Genomic DNA, 20,879 nt, shown 5'->3' with positions numbered 1-20,879 from the left:
ACTACTTCCTTCAAAGCCTTCCAATTCCAATAAAAACAATATCAAACTAATACTTCATACACTAACAACATCATACTAGTCTCATTATCTTCTATGCATGCAAGAACACTATATTCGATTCACATAATCCCTACAACAAGTCTCCAACCACAACAACTTTACTAAGACCATTAAACTTTTATTTGCAACATAGAATCCGCAACACAATACCCAAAATACCAAGTAGAACATACTCACCATTATTTCATTAAACAACAATCATACACGGCCATGCATGGATTATGCAACTCACGGCCACCACAACCACATCATGCTTCCATGAATTTTTATCCATCTTTACACATTACAATCCTTCACAAATCATCCATAACACATGAAGAAAAATCAACTCTCATCTCTTACACACCATGCCATTACCACACGGCCACACTATATATACATATATATATATTACACGGCTACATACATCATTCATGTTTTCATGCACTTCATCCACTTTTACATACTATCACTTATATAATAGTCCATAACATATAAAAGGATGAAAATTCTTACCTTCTTCCTTAACCCTTCACTTGGCTTGAGTTGTGACTTTGCGACAACTAGTGATTTTCTCGCTCTAACAATTATACCACGTTAACGGGGACCCTTGAATTAGTGGGAGTACTAGGAGAAACAAATTTTTGGGGTGGAATTTTTGGTCTTCTTTTTCTTCACCTCTTGGCCGAATGTTGCTTGGAAATTTCTCCTTCTTTCTCTTGTTCTTATTTCTTGAATTTTCTAGAGAGTTTTGTAGATTAAGATGACTTAGTCATCTTTTAAATTGTGCAACTTAATCTCACATGGGCTAAGCCCATGTCTATGGCCGGTTGGGCCTTCTCCTTTTCTTTAAAAAAAAATCCAAGCCCAATTATTTTTCTTTCATGCCAAGTTGTAATTCGTAAAACCATTTTCCAAATTCCAAATTTACCCTTCGCCTTCCTTTATATCTCTAAGAGGTGTCGTGCGAACTTTCCTTTTATGCCCTTGGCCTTTCTTGATAATTCCATTTCTAAATTCTTCATAAGCCTTTCATATGCTTAACAAAAATGAAAATAGGGCCTTGCTTGATGTCCTCCCGCGATTGTCTTGAATTATCCAATTGCACAAAAATGCGGGATATAACATCCTCCCCCCCTTAAGAACATTCGTCCTCGAATGTTCGATTGGTTCCGTAATGTATAACGATACTTCGGGGAGGTCTCCTTTGTAGCCACCTTGCTTATGCATATCACTTAACAAATCCACTTTAGAAGTTCCGATCGCCCGGAGGCCGTAGGTCACTTGACTTAACTCCGAACTCTGGTTCTAAGTTAGTAAGTTCCCCTCCTTAGAACTTGAATCGTCATAGTTCATTCTAGATCTAACACGTTCTCCCCCCCTTTAATTAAGAGGGTCTAGGCACATCTATGCTCCTTAAATAATCATTACCTACCGCGATCTTCTACATGGCCTCTATAAGGTATCTAACCATTCCACATACCCTAATTTCCCCTTAGATTGCCCTAATTTCACATTCGTCTCTCGTATATACATTTATGAAATTTTGGGATATTTCCCAGGGGGTCACCCATCCTGAAATTGCTCTCACCCTAGCACGCTTAACCTCGAAACTTTGGTATGTTCCAGTGTCTTAATGCTAGGTGTTTTTGTCTCCGCTCTCCCGTGCTACCTTTATCACGTCATATAGGACAAGTTGGGGTCTTAGCACTTTTCAACACGTCCGCGTAACACGTCTTTTCTTTTAATTACCATTCTACCCTCCGTAATCCCTAGTATTTCATACGGCTACTTTTTGTTTTTTTTTTTTTTTTTTTTTTGTCCTAAATTTCCCAAATTCCTAATACGTTTAGTAATACAAAGAACGGTGCATGATAAAGGAAAGTCCAGTTCAATTCAACACCCACATATCGTAGAAAAATTGTTAAAAGCGCACCTGTGGCCGCATCTGTGGAAGGTTCAGGATCCTGCCGTCCTGCCAATGAGTATATACGGTGCGGAGGGCCGGCTGAACTGGGTGCTCCTCCTCTGCCTCGACCGCGGCCCGCTGGAGCCTGGGAAGTCTGTCCAGGAGGACGCACAGAAGATGAGGAACCGGCTACCGATCCCGTAGGCTGACCCTCACCCCTACCTCGCAGCGAGGGGCAGTCACGCATCTTATGCCCCATCTGTCCGCAAGCATAACAAGCATCCGAGCCCAGGCGGCACTGTCCCGAATGCATCCTCCCACACTGGTTGCACCGTGGTGGGGGCGGCCTCATCTGACCAGATCTACTGCTGTACTGGGGGCTCGAAACACTAGACTGCTCCCGGGCCTGTCCCCCTCTATCCTCACTTCTGGCTCCGAAGGATCTGGCCCTCTTCCTGGAGCTCCTATCAAAATAACGCTCACTCTTCTGCGACTGATGTTGTTCCTCCAGGTTCTGGGCGTGAGCTTGGATGCGAGCAATGGTCATCCCATCCTGGAGTGAAGCTGTCAAACATTCCTTAATTATATGTGGCCCCAACCCACTCACAAACCGGTGCACATGATCTCCCATATCGCCTATCATGGCCGGGGCATACCCGGCTAGTGAGTTGAAGCGAAGATCGTATTCGGACACTCATATTTCCTTGTTTGAGATTTAAGAACATATCAGCTCGAGCTCGTCGAACCTCTGGTGGTAAGAAATGTCGCAAAAATGCCTCCGTAAACTCCTGCCAAACCGGGGGAGGGGCATTTGCTCCCCTTGAAGATATCCAGCTATTATACCACAAGACTGCTATATCTCGCAACCGGTACGATGCCAATTCCACTGATTCTGTGTCTGAAGCATGTATGATCCTCAGTGTCCTCAACATCTCATCTACGAAATTCTGCGGGTCTTCTTCTGGTTTCGATCCATAGAACTCCGGAGGTTTTAGGGCAATAAAATCACGGGCCCTAGAACTCACCGCCCTATCTCCCGGGTCCGTATCTTGCCGCTGAACCTGTGCGGCAACTAACTGGGTCAATAACTGGATGGCCTCTGCCATCTGCTGGCCCGGAGCTGCTGGCGGTGGAACTGGAGGTACTGGGGCTGGAGCTGGTGGTCTTTGGGCCGGAGCTGGAACTCCTCTCTGCCCTGTTGACACGGGGGGGCATGAAAAGTCTGGGACGGAGCCTCATTGTGAGACTCGCCTTCTTCTACTTCCGCTGGTGGCCCCCGTTCGACTCTGTTCCCGCCCACCGTCTTGCCCCTCCTCGGGCCCCCGTAGTCTTCCTCTTCACCGGCATTTACTGAAACCATAACATAACATTAGGAAAAGAACATGGAAACCTGGTAACATAGCTCTATCGCACGATCTAGAGTACAAAGAAGGTCATATTTCCTAAATGCCCTGCAGCCTCCTGTTTATAAGTGTGGCGCGCTACACACCCATAAACAGGACTCTACTGGACACGGCTCGTAGACAAACCCCTAGGACCGCCTGCTCTGATACCACTTCTGTCACGACCCGACTAGGGGCCGCGACGGGTACCCGATACCTGTACCGAGCACCTCTTATTTCTTATCATTCTCTTGCTACTAGTGGGCCACATGAATTATCTTTACTTATTTACTTAGCATTATCATTATCAACACTATTAAGAACATGTATTAATAAACTTTACTGACTTAATATACATTGACGGGGAATAAACATTATACAAAAGCACCTGACTGAACATATCTGTCTACGAGCCTCTAAACAAAATACATAAAGTAGTGAGAAGGGCCGGATGCTGCCGTGCCCGCATATGTACACAAAAGTAGTACCACTAAACTGGAGCTCCGGAACAACTGGAGCACTTTAATATACTGCTGGAAAGCTCCTAGGGATCAAGTCCGTCCACCTGCTTACCTGCGCGGCATGAAACGCAGCGTCCGCGAGAAGGGACGTCAGTACGAGTAATGTACCGAGTATGTAAGGCATAAGTAATATCACAAGATCATATAAAGAACATAAAGGAAAATACACCATAGGAAAGTAACATAGCCTGTGTCTCTATTTATCTACTCGGGAACATTATGCAAATTAACTTTACTGTCCGGAGTATTATGTAATGATACCGCAAGTAAACGCTCGTCCGAGGAGGTACGATGTATCCGCCCATGGAGGTGCGGTGCATCACTGCCCGACCTTATAGGTACGGTGGACTACTGCCCGTCCACATAGGAGCGGTGGATTACTTTCTAAGCAGACTATAGGATGAAGAAGTAATCTGTTATCTGTGTGCCCCCTTGGGGCGGATACCATGCATGCTAACTAAAAAAAACTGCGTAAATATATATAAATAAACTGCCCGCCCATGTAGGTACGGTGTAATGAGCCCGCGTCCAGGCCTCCCGCGTCCGGGGTATAATCGCCCACCGCAAAGTGGTGTGGCCGCCCGCCGGCCATGTGGCACGGTGCTATAAAAAAACATACTTTATAAAGCATGCATGAGAGCCCAAGTGAAAACTACAACTTTATCGGAGTGACGTAAGGTCGGTAACCTCCGATTACGTTATGGAATAATCAGGATCATCTGCCTCACCTTGAAGGAACTAATCTCATAAGGCGAGACCATCAAGGAAAAATGACATTAAGAGAAAACATGGAATAAGATCATAAGCCTTGTAAAACATTTGTTGCTGCTCTTTAGAGTCTTTAAAAAAATAGAGTCGTGATAAAATAAGATTGAAATCAAAACTTGCTGGACACCTTCGTACTCATATTGAATTGCTAGCTTGAAACTCTTAGTCGTGAAATCATTCTTATCATACTTACCTTAAACGTATTCTCTTCTTTATTATCCTCGTTACTTTCATCTTAGAAATATTCTCATTAAATGGTTACAACATTCTTCGTTTGACAAATACAACAATGAAGAAAATTCGGGTCCATTGGGCCCACCTCGGACCTAATGAGGCGGCGTACACAATTTGCGTATACTACGTCTCATGACATTGCTTGGGAAGGTTCCGGGGTAGTCGGGTCCCATTCATGCGGGTTCTAGGCGTTTAGGCCATTCTTTCACTATTCATGATCCTTTGGTTCAATTCTTCTGAGTGAATAGTAGAAGATTTTAATTGTGGATTTCTAGGATTAGGGAGGTCCCCGAGGTTCGCGTAACCAAGTCTAGTACTCCTAGGGCATGCCAAGAAAGGAAGGGAAAGTCTTACATACCTTTTCCGCTTCGTCCACGTCTCCAAATCTCCGTTCCAATTTCGCCAAAATCTACAATTTGGTCACATTTACCAAACATTGATTAGTACCTTCAGAATTGATTCTTAAAACGACACTTGGCTACCGAAATTCGGCAAGATTTCCCCTATAAATACATCATTCCCAAAAATCATCTTGACCCATTTCATTAACAACAATCCGGAATTCAACCCGGCCAAATTATCAATCATAAGGTCAACAACCATACTAACAATTTTCCATATTCAATCCAAGCTACATTATAATAACCCAATGAATATACTACTTCCTTCAAAGCCTTCCAATTCCAATAAAAACAATATCAAACTAATACTTCATACACTAACAACATCATACTAGTCTCATTATCTTCTATGCATGCAAGAACACTATATTCGATTCACATAATCCCTACAACAAGTCTCCAACCACAACAACTTTACTAAGACCATTAAACTTTTATTTGCAACATAGAATCCGCAACACAATACCCAAAATACCAAGTAGAACATGCTCACCATTATTTCATTAAACAACAATCATACACGGCCATGCATGAATTATGCAACTCACGGCCACCACAACCACATCATGTTTCCATGAATTTTTATCCATCTTTACACATTACAATCCTTCACAAATCATCCATAACACATGAAGAAAAATCAACTCTCATCTCTTACACACCATGCCATTACCACACGGCCACACTATATATACATATATATACTTACACGGCTACATACATCATTCATGTTTTCATGCACTTCATCCACTTTTACATACTATCACTTATATAATAGTCCATAACATATAAAAAGGATGAAAATTCTTACCTTCTTCCTTAACCCTTCACTTGGCTTGAGTTGTGACTTTGCGACAACTAGTGATTTTCTCGCTCTAACAATTATACCACGTTAACGGGGACCCTTGAATTAGTGGGAGTACTAGGAGAAACAAATTTTTGGGGTGGAATTTTTGGTCTTCTTTTTCTTCACCTCTTGGCCGAATGTTGCTTGGAAATTTCTCCTTCTTTCTCTTGTTCTTATTTCTTGAATTTTCTAGAGAGTTTTGTAGATTAAGATGACTTAGTCATCTTTTAAATTGTGCAACTTAATCTCACATGGGCTAAGCCCATGTCTATGGCCGGTTGGGCCTTCTCCTTTTCTTTTAAAAAAAAAAATCCAAGCCCAATTATTTTTCTTTCATGCCAAGTTGTAATTCGTAAAACCATTTTCCAAATTCCAAATTTACCCTTCGCCTTCCTTTATATCTCTAAGAGGTGTCGTGCGAACTTTCCTTTTATGCCCTTGGCCTTTCTTGATAATTCCATTTCTAAATTCTTCATAAGCCATTCATATGCTTAACAAAATGAAAATATGGCCTTGCTTGATGTCCTCCCGCGATTGTCCTGAGTTATCCAATTGCACAAAAATGCGGGATATAACAAATATCCACATGAACACCATACAAGTAATGTCTCCATATCTTTAATGCATGAATCACTGCTGCCAATTCTAGATCATGAGTTGGGTAATTCTTTTCATGTTTTCGTAATTGCCTTGAAGCATACGCAATCACCTTACCATGTTGCATCAATACACAGCCTAGCCCAACGCCTGAAGCATCGCAATAAACAACATAACCTTCCAATCCCTCTGGAAGTGTCAGGACTGGTGCAGAAGTCAGTCTATCTTTTAGCTCTTGGAAACTACGTTCACAAGCATCTGTCCATTGAAACTTAGCTGATTTCTGGGTCAGCTTTGTAAGTGGTGCAGAAATAGAAGAAAAACCTTCGACAAATCTCCTGTAATAACCTGCTAAGCCCATAAAGCTACAAACCTCCATAGGGGTTGTGGGCCTTGGCCAAGTCTTCACGGCCTCAATCTTTTGGCTATCTACCCGAATACCATCTAACAAACAATGTGCCCCAGAAATGTCACCAAGTTCAACACAAACTCACACTTACAAAATTTTGCAAACAACTCTCGAGTTTGAAGAACTCTAAGGACAGTACGCAAATGATCCGCATGTTCTTCTTCGGATCTAGAATACACCAAGATATCATCGATGAATACAATCACAAATAAATCTAGGAAGGGCCTGAACACATTGTTTATCTAATCCATAAATACTGCTGGTGCATTAGTTAATCCAAATGACATCACCCGGAACTCAAAATGGCCATATCTTGTTCTGAAAGTTGTCTTAGGGATATATTTCTCCCTAACTCTCACTTGATGGTACCCGGATCTCAAATCTATCTTGGAAAACCATTTGGCACCTTGTAATTGATCAAACAAGTCATCAATCCTCGGAAGAGATACTTATTCTTAATTGTCACCTTATTTAATTGTCGATAGTCAATGCACATTCTCAAGGAGTCATCTTTCTTTCGGACAAACAACACGGGTGCTCCCCACGGGGATGAACTAGGCCTAATAAAGCCTTTCTCAAGCAAGTCTTTCAATTGCTCCTTCAACTCTTTCAATTCTGCGGGAGCCATTTTATAAGGAGGAATAGATATAGGCTTAGTGTCTGGCAACACATCAATAGCAAAATCAATCTCCCGCTCGAAAGGGAGGCCTCGAAGCTCTTCCGAGAACACATCCGGAAATTCATTCACTACGGGAACTGACTGAAGAGTCGGCTGTTCAGCTTCTACATCTTGAACCCGAACTAGATGATAAATGCAACCCTTTGTGATCATTTTTCTTGCCTTTAGATAGGAAATAAACCTACCCTTTGGTGACGCCGTATTTTCTTTCCATTCTAAAACTGATTCTCCCGAAAATTAGAAGCGAACCATTTTCATTCTGCAATCAACATTGGCATAGCATGAAGCAAACCAATCCATACCCATAATAACATCAAAATCCACCATTTTTAACTCATGTAAGTCAACCATAGTACAATGGTCACAAATCACAACTAGGCAATTTCTATATACTCGGCTAGCTATTATCGATTCACCAACGGGTGTAGACACCTCAAAAGGTTTGATCGACTTCGGTTTGACTTTAAATCGACCCGCAATATGCGGAGTAACATATGACAATGTGGAGCCCGGATCTATCAAAGCATATACATCATGAGAAAATACCAATAATATACCAAAGGACAACGTCAGGAGAAGACTCAAGATCTTGGCGTCCAGTAAAGCATAAATACGGCCGAGGACCGCAGAACTGGGGACTCTCCCTTCGCTCTACCATGGCCGACCGGCGCACGTGAACCCGGCCCCATATATAGATGATGAAGATCCGGCTACCGACCAAGGTCGGGTCCTACCTCTCGCCACCAACCGAGGGGCAATCACGCATAATGTGGCTCCGGTCGACCACATGAATAGCAAACCTCTGAACCCAATCGACACTGACCCCAATGTAACTTTCCACACTGGGAACATCATGGTACGGGTGGCCTCGCCTGACCCGAACCACCTCTAAACTGAGACCCCAAAAAACTCTGACTCGGCTCGGGATGAGTAGATCTATCAAATCTCTATCCTGAAAATCGTGGAGGCACACTAGTCATAGAATGGCCTGAATGCCTTGAAAACTACTATCTGTGCCCGCCTCTATATTCACTCATCGGACCCAAAGATCTAGCCCTCTTGTTATACCCTCTATCATGCTCATGCTCACTTCTTTGTTGTTGTAGGCTTTTTTCTAATTCTGAGCGTGGGCCTGAATATGTGAAATATCCATATTGTCCTGAAGGGACGTAGTCAAGCACCTATCCATCAAATGTGGCCCTAAGCCTTTCACAAATCGGTGCACTCGGTCACCCATATCCGCTACTATGGCCGAAGCATACCTAGCCAAGGAATTGAAGCGGAGACTATACTCTAAAGCACTCATGCTTCCTTGCCACAAATTCAGGAACTTATCGGCTCTAGCTCGCCGAACTTCTGGAGGCAAATAATATCGGAGGAAGGCATCTACAAATTCTTGCCATAGCGGAGGAGGTGCATTGGCTCCCTGTGAAGCCATCCAAACCGTATACCAATGAACTGCAACATCCATCAATCTATAGGATGCTAACTCCATCGAATCGGTGTCCGAAGCATGTATCAACCGAAGCGTCCTCAGCATACCATCAATAAAATTCTGAGGATCCTCATCCGGCTTTGATCCAAAGAATTCTGGAGGGTTCAAACTAATGAAATCACGGGCCCTTGCACTAACAGCCCTATCACCTTGCCCTGTACTTTGCCGCTGAATCTGGGTAGCAACAATTGAGAAAGCAAATGAATGGCCTCTTTTACATCTTAGCCTAAAGCATCCGGTGGAGGAGCCGGAGGTGCTGGAGCAGGGGCTGAGGCTCCCTCATGCTCCAATAAAATAGGCACTGAGCGGGAGGACTGAGATTGAGCCGCACTCTGAGACTCACTCTCCTCTACTAATGGTGGCGGTGCTCTTTCGTACCCGCTTTTCTGCCACTATTTTGCCCTTTTAGGCTACCGTAGCCTTTCTTTTTACAGGCATTTTCTGAAATACATAACACACGGTTAAGGAACAAGAAGTTTCTTATATCATAGCTCTATCGCACGATTCTTATGAAGAAAAAAGGTCATTTATTCCTAAAATGCCCGCAGCTTCTTCTTTATAAGTGTGGCGCTCAACACACCCACAACCAAGACTCTACTGGACACGGCTCGTAAACACACCCTAGGATAGAACTGCTCTGATACCACTTTTGTCACGATCCAACCGGAGGGCCGCGTTGGGCACCCGGTGCTAACCCACCCGGGCACCTCTTAACATACTTTCGCATTACATCTAGGTGAGCCACATAGCTAAATCATGCTTTTCATTCATCAATCATACTAATTCCATTAGCCGACAATTCATTTATATCATCATCAATAACAATGCCCATATCAATGTACATAAGCCGACGAGGCTAACAAAATGATGTCCAAAATATAGGCCGACAAGGCCAACCATATCTAACCATATACACATGTCTACGAGCCTCTAAGAAGAGTGTGTCATATCATATAGGCGGGACAGGACCCCGCCGTGCCCATAAATAAATACACAAAAGAATCAATACCAAAGCTGTAGCTCTGAATGAAATGGAGCTCCGCTATGTAGTCCCTGAGAAATATAGTTATGGATCAAGTCTGTCTCCCTGGCCACCTGGGGGCATGACGCAGCGTCCACAAACAAAAGGACGTCAATACGAAGAATGTACTGAGTATGTAAAGCATGATCAACATCAATATGAAAGCATAATAGACAACATATGAAATAGCATAGGATGGGAGATAATAGTATCATCGTCATAGCACTTACCTGCTTTTCATAGGGACATTCCATTTCTATTGCGTATCCGTGTACATACATCCATATCCGTACCCGTAGTTATATCCGTACTCATTTACATATCCATTTTCGTATTTGTAGTCATATTTCCATTCATACTCGTATTCATCTATGTATTCATATTCCTAGCATTTCTGTATTCATAGCATATTCGTATTCATATCATATACATAACATTTACATAGTATATACGTTGCATATACATAGCCTTTACATAGCATACCCGACCATGAAGGTTCAGTGTTTCAGATACCTGGCCCTACCAAGGCTCAGTGTCATACATACCTGGCTCTACCAAGGCTCAGTGTTATCCGTACCCAACTGCAGTGGTGCGTGCGCGTTATATATAGATATATTTGCTATATTCTACCCGGCCATATAAGATCGGGGTTTCATAATAGCCATTCATAGGCACATATACATATAAGCTCATAAGCATCTTTAGCATCATTACTATCGTCGTTCATTACATTTATCCTTAGAGGATTACTCATCGTATAAGGAATTTAGTACAATTGCAACATATCGAGGATCATGAGCTTAGTAGCTTTTTTAGAGATAGAATCATTGCAGAATATCATAGGCTCATAGAAGAATAGATATTTGGCCAAAGAACCATGCCTTATGAAAGAAGGGTTAGCCTTACATACCTTTCCGTTCAACTATTCTATCACTTGCACGTTCTCCTTCAATGCTGACGTTTCTACCTTCATTAGAGTTATACTATTATTAGGAAATCGATAACTTACCATACATGACTAAAGCTAGGGAAAATTGGACAGCTCCTCCTTTATTTATACAACTTTCTCCATATCATATATCAAATCCCAAACATCAATGATAACATTCACAACATCATAACAATAGCCTTGATTCACCTACATTATCCTTACTACTCAATTCACTTCCAATCATCCACATTCATGGTCATACCACACGATTACGTTCATTAATATAAAACGTCTATTCCATGTTCTCAATATCATTTATAACATGATTATAATCACAACACATCAAGAATCATGACTCAATCCAAACATTTACTCAAAAGTGACACTATTCCCACATTCATGACCCATTTTCTATTTCCTACTATAATCCAAGTTTTTCAACTTTCAAATACCTTAAACAACATGAAAATATCATAAAACTTACCTTAGATGGTGTAGGAATGAACCTTGGGTGCAAACTCTTCACTTGAACAAAACCCTAGTTTCACCTTCACTTGGATTTCTTGTTTTGGATGAACTTTAATGGGTTTCTTACACTTGATTCTCTTGGTTTGATGAAGTTGAACACTAATTTCTCTTGAAATCTTATGGGAGAAATGTAGCGAGATGTATAGAGGGAAGTGGAGTGAAATGGAAATGAAATAAAATGTAACTTGGATCCTTATTAAATAACTCAAATCTGACCCGACCAACTTCTACGGACCAACATACGGTCCGTATAATTTATACTGACCGTATGTCTGGCCGTAGATTTGGTCCAGAGAGGGGTGTCAATCTGGGCTGAATGTACGGCTGAACATACGGTCCGTATGTTTTATACGGCCAGTATGTTTGGCCGTATAATGCCCAGTTAATCCGAACTCGTTCTCGTCGACTCGTTTGATCTCCAATCCTTATGGAACCTTATTGACACTTATTTATCACCTCATTAGCAATTTAAGGGATGTTATAACTCTTCTCTAAAGCATCATTAAATCATCATTAACTTGTTACTCATAAATCTATTCCGATACTTATCGTATGCCTTGCCTTCTCTTGGCGAACTTTCTCGTCTAACATCGAATGTCTTCGAGATCTTACTTAGGGTCATCAAATGTCACTCCTTACTTATTACAACACCGTATACTTCGTGTCCTTCATTATTCTATTCACTACTGTTACATTCCGTATTTTGTACCCTCGGGTAAGTCAAAGCAAGTGACACAAGTTGCGTATGGAAAATTGTAAAGTTGGAATATTAAGGAAGGCCAGGGGTAAAAAGGTAAATTTGCAAAACGACTCATGGAAATATGGCGAAAGGCTGGGGGCAAATTTGGAACTAAGGAAAATATTTTTCATGAAATAAGAGAAATATGCTAGAATTTTCAAGAAAGGGGGGGCCACTTGGCCGTGGGCCCCACCTTCAAAATGTGGCCAAATAAAATCAAGCCAAGCTAGGGGCAATATGCTTAATTCCCATTGGAAGGGACTATATATATATATATAGGGAAAGATGATTAATTCATCTTAATTCCCTAGAGTTTTCAAGAAAAGAAGAACAAGAAAAGAAGGAGAAAAACTCCAAGGCCATTCGGCCAAGAGCAATTTCCAAGAAAAAGTTGGCAAAAATTTCTTCAAAAATTTCTTTCCTACTAATTGAGGGGCCTCTAGCAAGTTGGAGTGTTCATTGGAACAAGAAAGATTCATATTCTTGCAAGTTGGAAGCTTTAGTCTAGTGAAGGGTTAGAGGAAGAAGGTAAGAATTCATTTCCTTTTTATATGTTATGGATGTTGTGCATGTTGTAGTATACAAAAAGAAGTGAAATTTATGAGAAATAAGAAAAAAGGAGGTGGTGGCCGTGCATGTATATACATGTGTGTGTGTGTGGAAATTATGTGCCAATTATTTTATTTAGTGTTTGGTTGCTATCGTTATGGAGGCTATGTTAATAATGAAAGTTGAATGATTTTGGAGAAGTTGTAGTCATGTGTGCATGATGTGGGCCGTGTGGTTGTGATGTAGTTTGGAAGACAATGAGTCAATTTTATTTTGTGTTTTGGTCGTTGTTGTGTTGTGGATTCTATATTGCCTCTAAAATCTTAATAATTTTAGTGAAATGGTAGAGGTTGGAGAATTGTTGTTGAAGTTTATGTAAGTTGAATATTATGTTCTTACATGTATGGAAGGCAATGATATTGGTATGGCGTCGTTGGAATATATATTAGAAGGTTGTTATTGTCTTTATTGGAGTTGGAAGGTTCTGAGAGAAGTAGTAAGTCGATTGAGTTGTTATAATATATCTTGGATTGAAATTGGTAGATGTGGGTAAGTAGTATGTTGATGGTATTGTTGGAATATTATGTGAATTATATTATATTGAATTATATTGAATTGGATGGAATTGAATTGAATTGCATTGAAAAGAATTGAATTGAGTTGAATTAAATATAAGTGGTTTGTTGGTATTGTTGGTTGATAGTTTGGCCGGGTTTGAATTCCCGGATTGTTGTTGAGTAAAAATTGGCCAAGTTGAACTTGGAGGGATGGAATATTTACAGGGGAGGTGCTGCCGAAATTTCGGTAGCCAAGTATTATTTTAAGAATTCAATTCTAAAGGCACTAATCATGTTCGGTAAACATGACCAATTTGTAGATTTTGACGAACTTGGAGCTTGAGTTTGGAGACGTGAACAAAGCGTAAAAGGTATGTGAAGCCTACCTCTCCTTCATTTGGCATGTCCTAGTTAGTATAAGTCAAAATCCGACCCTCGGGAAAAGTCCTACCCCTCGGAAACGACACCTAAATTTATTCCTTTTTCATTCAATAGAATTGAATCCATAACTTGTGCTTTAAAGAAAAGAAGTGTTCAAACGTCCGAAACCTTCGGAAATGAAGTTGAAATGCCTTGAAACCTTCGTGAATGACCCAATGGTACATGATGACCGTGTTCTTATGTTCGTCACCCGAGTCTCGATAAACGTGCATATCGGTTTCCATTACTTCTTTCATAGGAACTTTATAATCTTATTTTATGTTTTCTTATGGTGTTGCTATTCATTGATGGTCTCGCCTTATAATGATTGTTCCTTCAAGGTGAGACGAAACGACCGTGGTTATTCCATAAGGTGGTCGGGGGCTACCGACCTTACGTCACCCCGACAGACACATGACTTTCCTTGGGTTCTTATGCATGCTGCTTATATGATATGTATATGACATGTATATGATATGTATATGAAAATGGGGAATTTTGGGGAATGGATACATGTTGCGCTATAGACGCATTGCCACCTGGTCAGCTGGCGTAATTCCATCCCGGACGCGGGACACATGTGGGCGAGCCGACGTATTTCGGCGACATGACTTGTTATTTTCACATGTATATGACACAAAATGTTTTGAACAAAAGTATATAATAAGCAAGCATGACATCCGCCTGAAAGGCACTTACAGGTACAGATTATCCTTTTATCTCGTTATATGATCTTTGGTCTCACATGTTGTTATTGCTCACATGTTACATGCTCCATCATATTATTTTCATGGCTCACATACTCGGTACACTGTTCGTACTGACCCCTTTTCTTGGGGGCTGCGTCTCATGCCACGCAGGTAGACAGGTTGACGGGCTCGACTCCTAGGAGCTTTTTCAGCCGTACATTGGAAGACGCTCCAGTTGTTCCGGAGCTTCTATTTTGGGTACTGTTTTTGTGTATATATTTGGACACAAAGAAAGTCGGCTACTTGTAATTATATGTATCGTGTTTAGAGGCTCGTAGACGTATATGTACGTCGATGTTTCATAGCCTAGTTGTCTTTATCGCCGTGCGATATGTCAATACAGTTGAATACTACTACTCGTTTACATGTATGCTATTATCGAGGTTGCTAAAGGAAAAAAAAATGCCAGTGTTCATACGGCCCACTTAGTAATAAGAACAAGACATGACAGGGGGTGCCCGGTACAAGTATCGGGTACTCGTCGCGGCCCCTAGTTGGGTCGTGACAACTACGCATCAACAAAAAATATTCCGAGGTGTAACACCATGCTAGTAACCTCATAGAATTTGGAGAAGAAGAGAGGGTTTTGGGTATCTTTCTAGAATAAGTTGTTAATCATGAAAGCTTGATTTTTTGGTGGATTAAGCTTGATTAAGCATGGAATTGTTGAGTAGTAACTATATAAACATGATTTCTTCATTATTAGTGGCAAATTGTGAGATTTAAAGATAGGGTTTATACACAAAATTGGGGGTTTCACCTAGAATCCGAATTGAGTATTTCATGAGTTAATATAGCTTCTAATTGATGGGAGTTGGTCACCTAGAGTATGAATTTCATGTTTAAGATTAGAAACCCTAATTTCTCCTTTCTAGTTCATAAACCCCATTCCATGGGTTAGGATTTGGGACTTGAATAGAAGTAAGGTTTGAATGATAATTCTTCTTAAATCTAATTCCATATTCGGATATGGCGAGATTTTCATTACCTTGAGGCACAACGAAAGGGAAAGGCGCACGATTGACACTTCGAGTTTGTTGTTCGACCTTCCAGATAGGTTACGGCTTACCTTCTGGTTAGACATCGGTTATCGAAGGATACGTATAGTTAGTTTGTGTTGGAGGAAACATGTAAACCTTCAGATATGAAGTTGGGTTAAATATTGACTTAGTTTGGACCTTGTTGTATGATTTGGGGGCTAGCCACCTCGTTGTGTTGTTGACTTATCTTGATCTGTTTACTTACTGTTTCGTTGCCACGTTACGACATTAGGTATTTGTGACTAGTGATATATCATGACTATGATATTACGGTGCTATACTTGATTGAGACTAGGGATGAGAATTGTGATTCCATTATGGCTTATTGTGTAGCCTTATTATTGATATTACTTGTGTGCCATGTGTGGTACTGTTTGGGATTGAATTGGTTGTTGATATTACATTACATCGTATTCATACTCATTTCCATGATACATTTATATTGCATTGTTATGGTACTGATGATGATAAGTGAGAGAATGTAGCCTCCGAGGTCTTTGCCGGAGAGCGTGAAAGAGCGATGAGAATTCGTGATCCGAGGTCATTTATCGGAGCGGAATGAGTGGTGATAAGAGATCTTGCTGTTGTCATCTACATACTTGAATCATACATTGAACACTAATACTTGGGGGTGACGATGTGGCCTATGTTGTTTTTGATAATACTTGGGAGGTTTTATACTAATTGTGCGACCATTCTAAGCTGTGTGATACGGGATGGTCGGCAGGCGTGAAGGGTGGAAAGGTCGTCTCTAGGCTGTGTGTTATGGAGCGACATAGTACATGGACTTTACGGGTCCCCCATGGGTAATGACTGTCGAGACGTGATGTTTTTCTTGAGGCATGTGCGTACACGGTATCAATACATGGCCATTGCATTCACGTCATCCATATCATTGCATTGCATTGCACTTGTTATCATCATTGTGATTGGGTTGTTATTGTGTTGTGGATACTTGATTGAATATTTTACCGGTTATGATGAATACTTGGAACACTTGAGATTAGATGCTTAACAATAAGCTTGATCAGATATGATGATATTGGGAACACTTGGGTTTAGGTACTTCGCTATAGACTTGATCGGTTATGGAACCTTGTTGGTAGCTGATGGTTTGAATACTTATCTGAATTGTTAATACTTAAGGACTTTATAGGTATTGATGGGACTGAATTATACTTGCACTTGATTGTGAGCATGCCTATCTTTCATTTACTTTCTATATATATGCTAGCTAACTGAGGACGGCCTATGATATCTATCAGTACTTGTTGTTTGTACTGAACTGCACTTGTTGCACTCTTTTATGAATGAAGAGTACCTGGATAGATCTACTTCTACCCCTCGTGGCTGATATTCAAGAATTGTTGATTCGAGTCTCTCCAGGGTTAGCATGAGGATGTTCGCTGCCCGAAGACTTTTTTTATTAATATATCGTGCTTTCCGTTCTAAGACATGATTTTGAGACTATTGATATATTATAATTATTCAGACTTGTAGTATTTAGTTAGATTCTCTTGTATGACCAGACCAAATACTGGGGTGGATTTCTTTTACTTCCGTACTTATTTATATTGTATTTGTGAGTCTCCGTTATTTTTCTTTCTTTCGCTATTTTCTATAAATTGTGAATGTTGAGTTAAGGGTTCGCCTACCAAGGTGGAAAAGGTAGGTGCCCGCATGACTTAGGGATATTGGGTCGTGACATTATCTCGAGGCTACCCAGTGGCTCATTGAGGAGGCCATCCGGAGAGTTTGGGGTGAGCTACATGATGACCCGTAGCACCAGATTCTTCCTATATCATTTACTTCTGTCTTTTCCTTTCTAGAAAGTATTTCGAGTTGTATCCCAGAGTTGTATTTTTTTAGTCCGTTTTTGTACTAGTGACACCCGATTTTGGCGGTTGTATCACCTTACTTATGTTTTTATGATTATTTGACTTATTAAGACGTTAAAAATGACTTATCTGATTTTCCACATTAATTTCCTTATTGAATTGTTCTAAAGGGGTTGTGGAAGGCTTACCGACTTGATGAGTTGGTGCCTTCACGACTTAGCAATTTGGGTCGTGACATTTCTTGTCTTTTGCTTTCGATCAAGACTGTAGTTACTATTCAAAGATTCAAGACTTGTAATATTTATTTAGATGTTGTTATACAAATTAGGCCAGGTTTTAGGGATAGTAAAGATTAAGTACCTTTCGTACTTATTTATATTATCAAGACTGTTAAGTAGTAATCTTGATGTATTTATTTTCCGTTGTTTCTTTCTTTGCAATTGAATGATGATTTGGGGTTGGTTCGCCTACCGGGGGGATAGTGTATGTGTCATCATGATCCTTGAAATGGGTTGTGACATTGGAATAAATTAAGGGTTTCATCCAAAAGGCCATAAACATATGGTTTGTAGGCTTATATAACTTCAAGACAGTGGTATATATGTATTCTTAGTGTGGTCACTTCTATTGGCTTCTCAATGATTCATAAGAGACATTGCACTTATACTAAAAAAAGATGTGAGAGGCAACTTTGTACTTATGTCATTATATGTTGATGACATATTGACAGCTGAAAAAATAATTCGGAGTATATAAACAAGGTAAATGCCATGTCATTGTCTCACTTGGAGATGAAAGATAGGGGTAAAGATGCATATATTCACAAAATAATGATTTTGAGAAAACGTTTAAAGAAATTGTTCTCTAAATGAATAAACTTGCTAAATTATGACCCTATCAAAGCTGCAATCAGCAAAGGCAAAGCCGTGTATGCAAGACTGTGTCCTATGATTTCAAAATATGTTGAATAAATAAGTAAAGTTTCTTATGCCATGTACAATTGGTAGTCTTATACAGGATACGTTTGCTAGACTTATCTATTTTGCAGTTGGCTTGTAAACAAAAATGAAAGTAACTTAATTCCAAAGACATTGAAATACAGTTAGAACGAATCATGAGGTACCATATGGGAATTTCTTACTATGAGTTTTTGTCACGACCCAACTAGAGGGCCATGACGGGTACCCGAAGCTAACCTACCCAGCACCACTTCTCCATTCATCATCTGCCTCATCCTGAATGAATTCAATTCTCAAAGCAAAACTTAATATAAAACAATCTTTAACTATTCCACCAAACATATATATATATATATATATATATATATATATATATATATATATATATATGCACGCCCGCGAGGCTACAAAATAATATACAGAATTTACCCTAAGGAGATCATAAGACATCTAATACCCACATATGTCTACGAGCCTCTAACTGGAGTGCTGGAAATCACAGGGAAGGGACATGACCCCGCCATGCCCCATATATGTACACAAAAGAATATACCAATAAGCTGCAACCCCAGAGTAGTGGAGTGCCCCTGTATATCTACTAACAAGCTCCTAGGGATCTGGACCGTCTCCCTATCTACCTCCGGGCATGAACGCAGCGACCACAAAATAAAGGACGTCAATACAAATAATGTACTGAGTATGTAAGGCATGAATAATTGCATCATAAAGGAATAAGGAAATATAAGATAAGGAGATAACCTGTAATTGATTGCCTCTGGAGGCGGATATCATGCATGCGAACTTATACTTTTTAAAACATCATAAACATATATATATAAAGGTATAAGTAAACTGTCTGATACACATATCATCATTAGCCAGCGTCCGGGCCTCCCGCGTTCGGGGTAATCATCTCACGCCTCCCACTAGTGGTGACTGCCCGGCCAACTAGGCTCGGTGTAATTGTCATCCGTAAGCTGCCCACTACGCCCAGCGTAGTGGTGTCTGCCCGGCCAACTAGGCTCGGTGTAAATTATACATACGCATAACATAAAGCATGCATGAGAGCCCAAATAAAAGCTACAACTCGATCGGAGTGACGTAAGGTCGGTAACCTCCGATTATATTATGGAGAAATCATCATCCCTATGTCTCACCCTGAAGGAACTAGTATCATGAGGTGAGATCATGAACAATGAACAACATCAAGGAAATCATAAAATAAGATCATTTGTCTCCTAATAGCATCAATTCATAAGCTTTGGAATCTCTCGAAATAGAATCATCATTATCATCATCATCGAACACATCTTATCTCTTTCTCATAAGAAGCTCTTAAGAATCTTTAAATTTTAACTTTTGGGATGTAAGAAGGTCATTGAAATTTAGAGAGGAAATCATAATATAAGAGTCATCACTTTGAAAGAAAGGGACTAGCCTTAACATACCTTTTACGTCTCCTTAACGACTAAACGTTCTCCTTCCAAACTCACAACTCTACATTCAAGAGAATTCGTACTAACTTAGATCATTTAAAACATGCTTAAGTCTAAACTAAAGCGACTAAGAGCTAACGAAAATCTGGCAACATTTCCTTTGTTTTGACAACTTTCTCCATATAATAAACAACTCTGAAACATCTGTAGCAACACATATAATACCATAATCAATAGACTTTTTCAAGTTAAACATTGTTCAATCCTCAAAACTCCTTTTCAAAGTCATTCATAATCATAACTACGATACAACACCATATTCACCTACATATAATACTTCGTCAACATCATTAGTATCATCCACCAAAAAATTATACTCATGGCATACCAAGAATTATGACTCAAGTCAAGTTACTATTCAAGAATATCATTAAATCCATGTTTGAGCTTCATACTCTTCTTCCTTCCTTCACTCAAGTGATTCAACAACCAAGTACTCTTACTATCATGAAATAGATTTAAAACTTACCTTTTATCATGTAAGGATGAACTTTGGATGAATATACTTCACTTTAGAGAAACCCCAACTTCAATATCAAAGGAAATCATGACTTCTAAAAACCCTAGTGAGCCATTCTTCACTTGATTCTTGGTAATTAATCCTTGATTTCTCTTGGGCTTGTGTTAATAGGGTATGGGGAATGTTCTAGAGCTTCCAAGAGGTGTGAAGAAGATGGGAAATGAGAAATAAGGACTTCGGTCATCTATTTATAAGTAGAGAAAAATCTGACCCGATTGAGTTATACGGACACTTGTGCCGTCCGTATAATT

General features: G+C 40.3%; 1 protein-coding gene across 1 annotated transcript; it reads right to left on the bottom strand.

Moving 5' to 3' along the window:
- Positions 1–1,975: 1,975 nt before the first annotated feature.
- On the bottom strand, positions 1,976–2,495 carry LOC132046025 (glycine-rich RNA-binding protein RZ1C-like; the record flags this gene model as incomplete). Its single annotated transcript, XM_059436572.1, has 1 exon — positions 1,976–2,495. A coding segment is annotated over exon 1 (520 nt), but the record flags the coding sequence as incomplete, so codon positions are not given.
- Positions 2,496–20,879: the final 18,384 nt, after the last annotated feature.

Source organism: Lycium ferocissimum, unplaced genomic scaffold, assembly GCF_029784015.1.
Source record: "Lycium ferocissimum isolate CSIRO_LF1 unplaced genomic scaffold, AGI_CSIRO_Lferr_CH_V1 ctg9063, whole genome shotgun sequence".
Classification (NCBI taxonomy): Eukaryota; Viridiplantae; Streptophyta; class Magnoliopsida; order Solanales; family Solanaceae; genus Lycium; species Lycium ferocissimum.
Note: the sequence above shows the minus strand (reverse complement) of the source record. Positions and strands in the feature narration are given on the sequence as shown.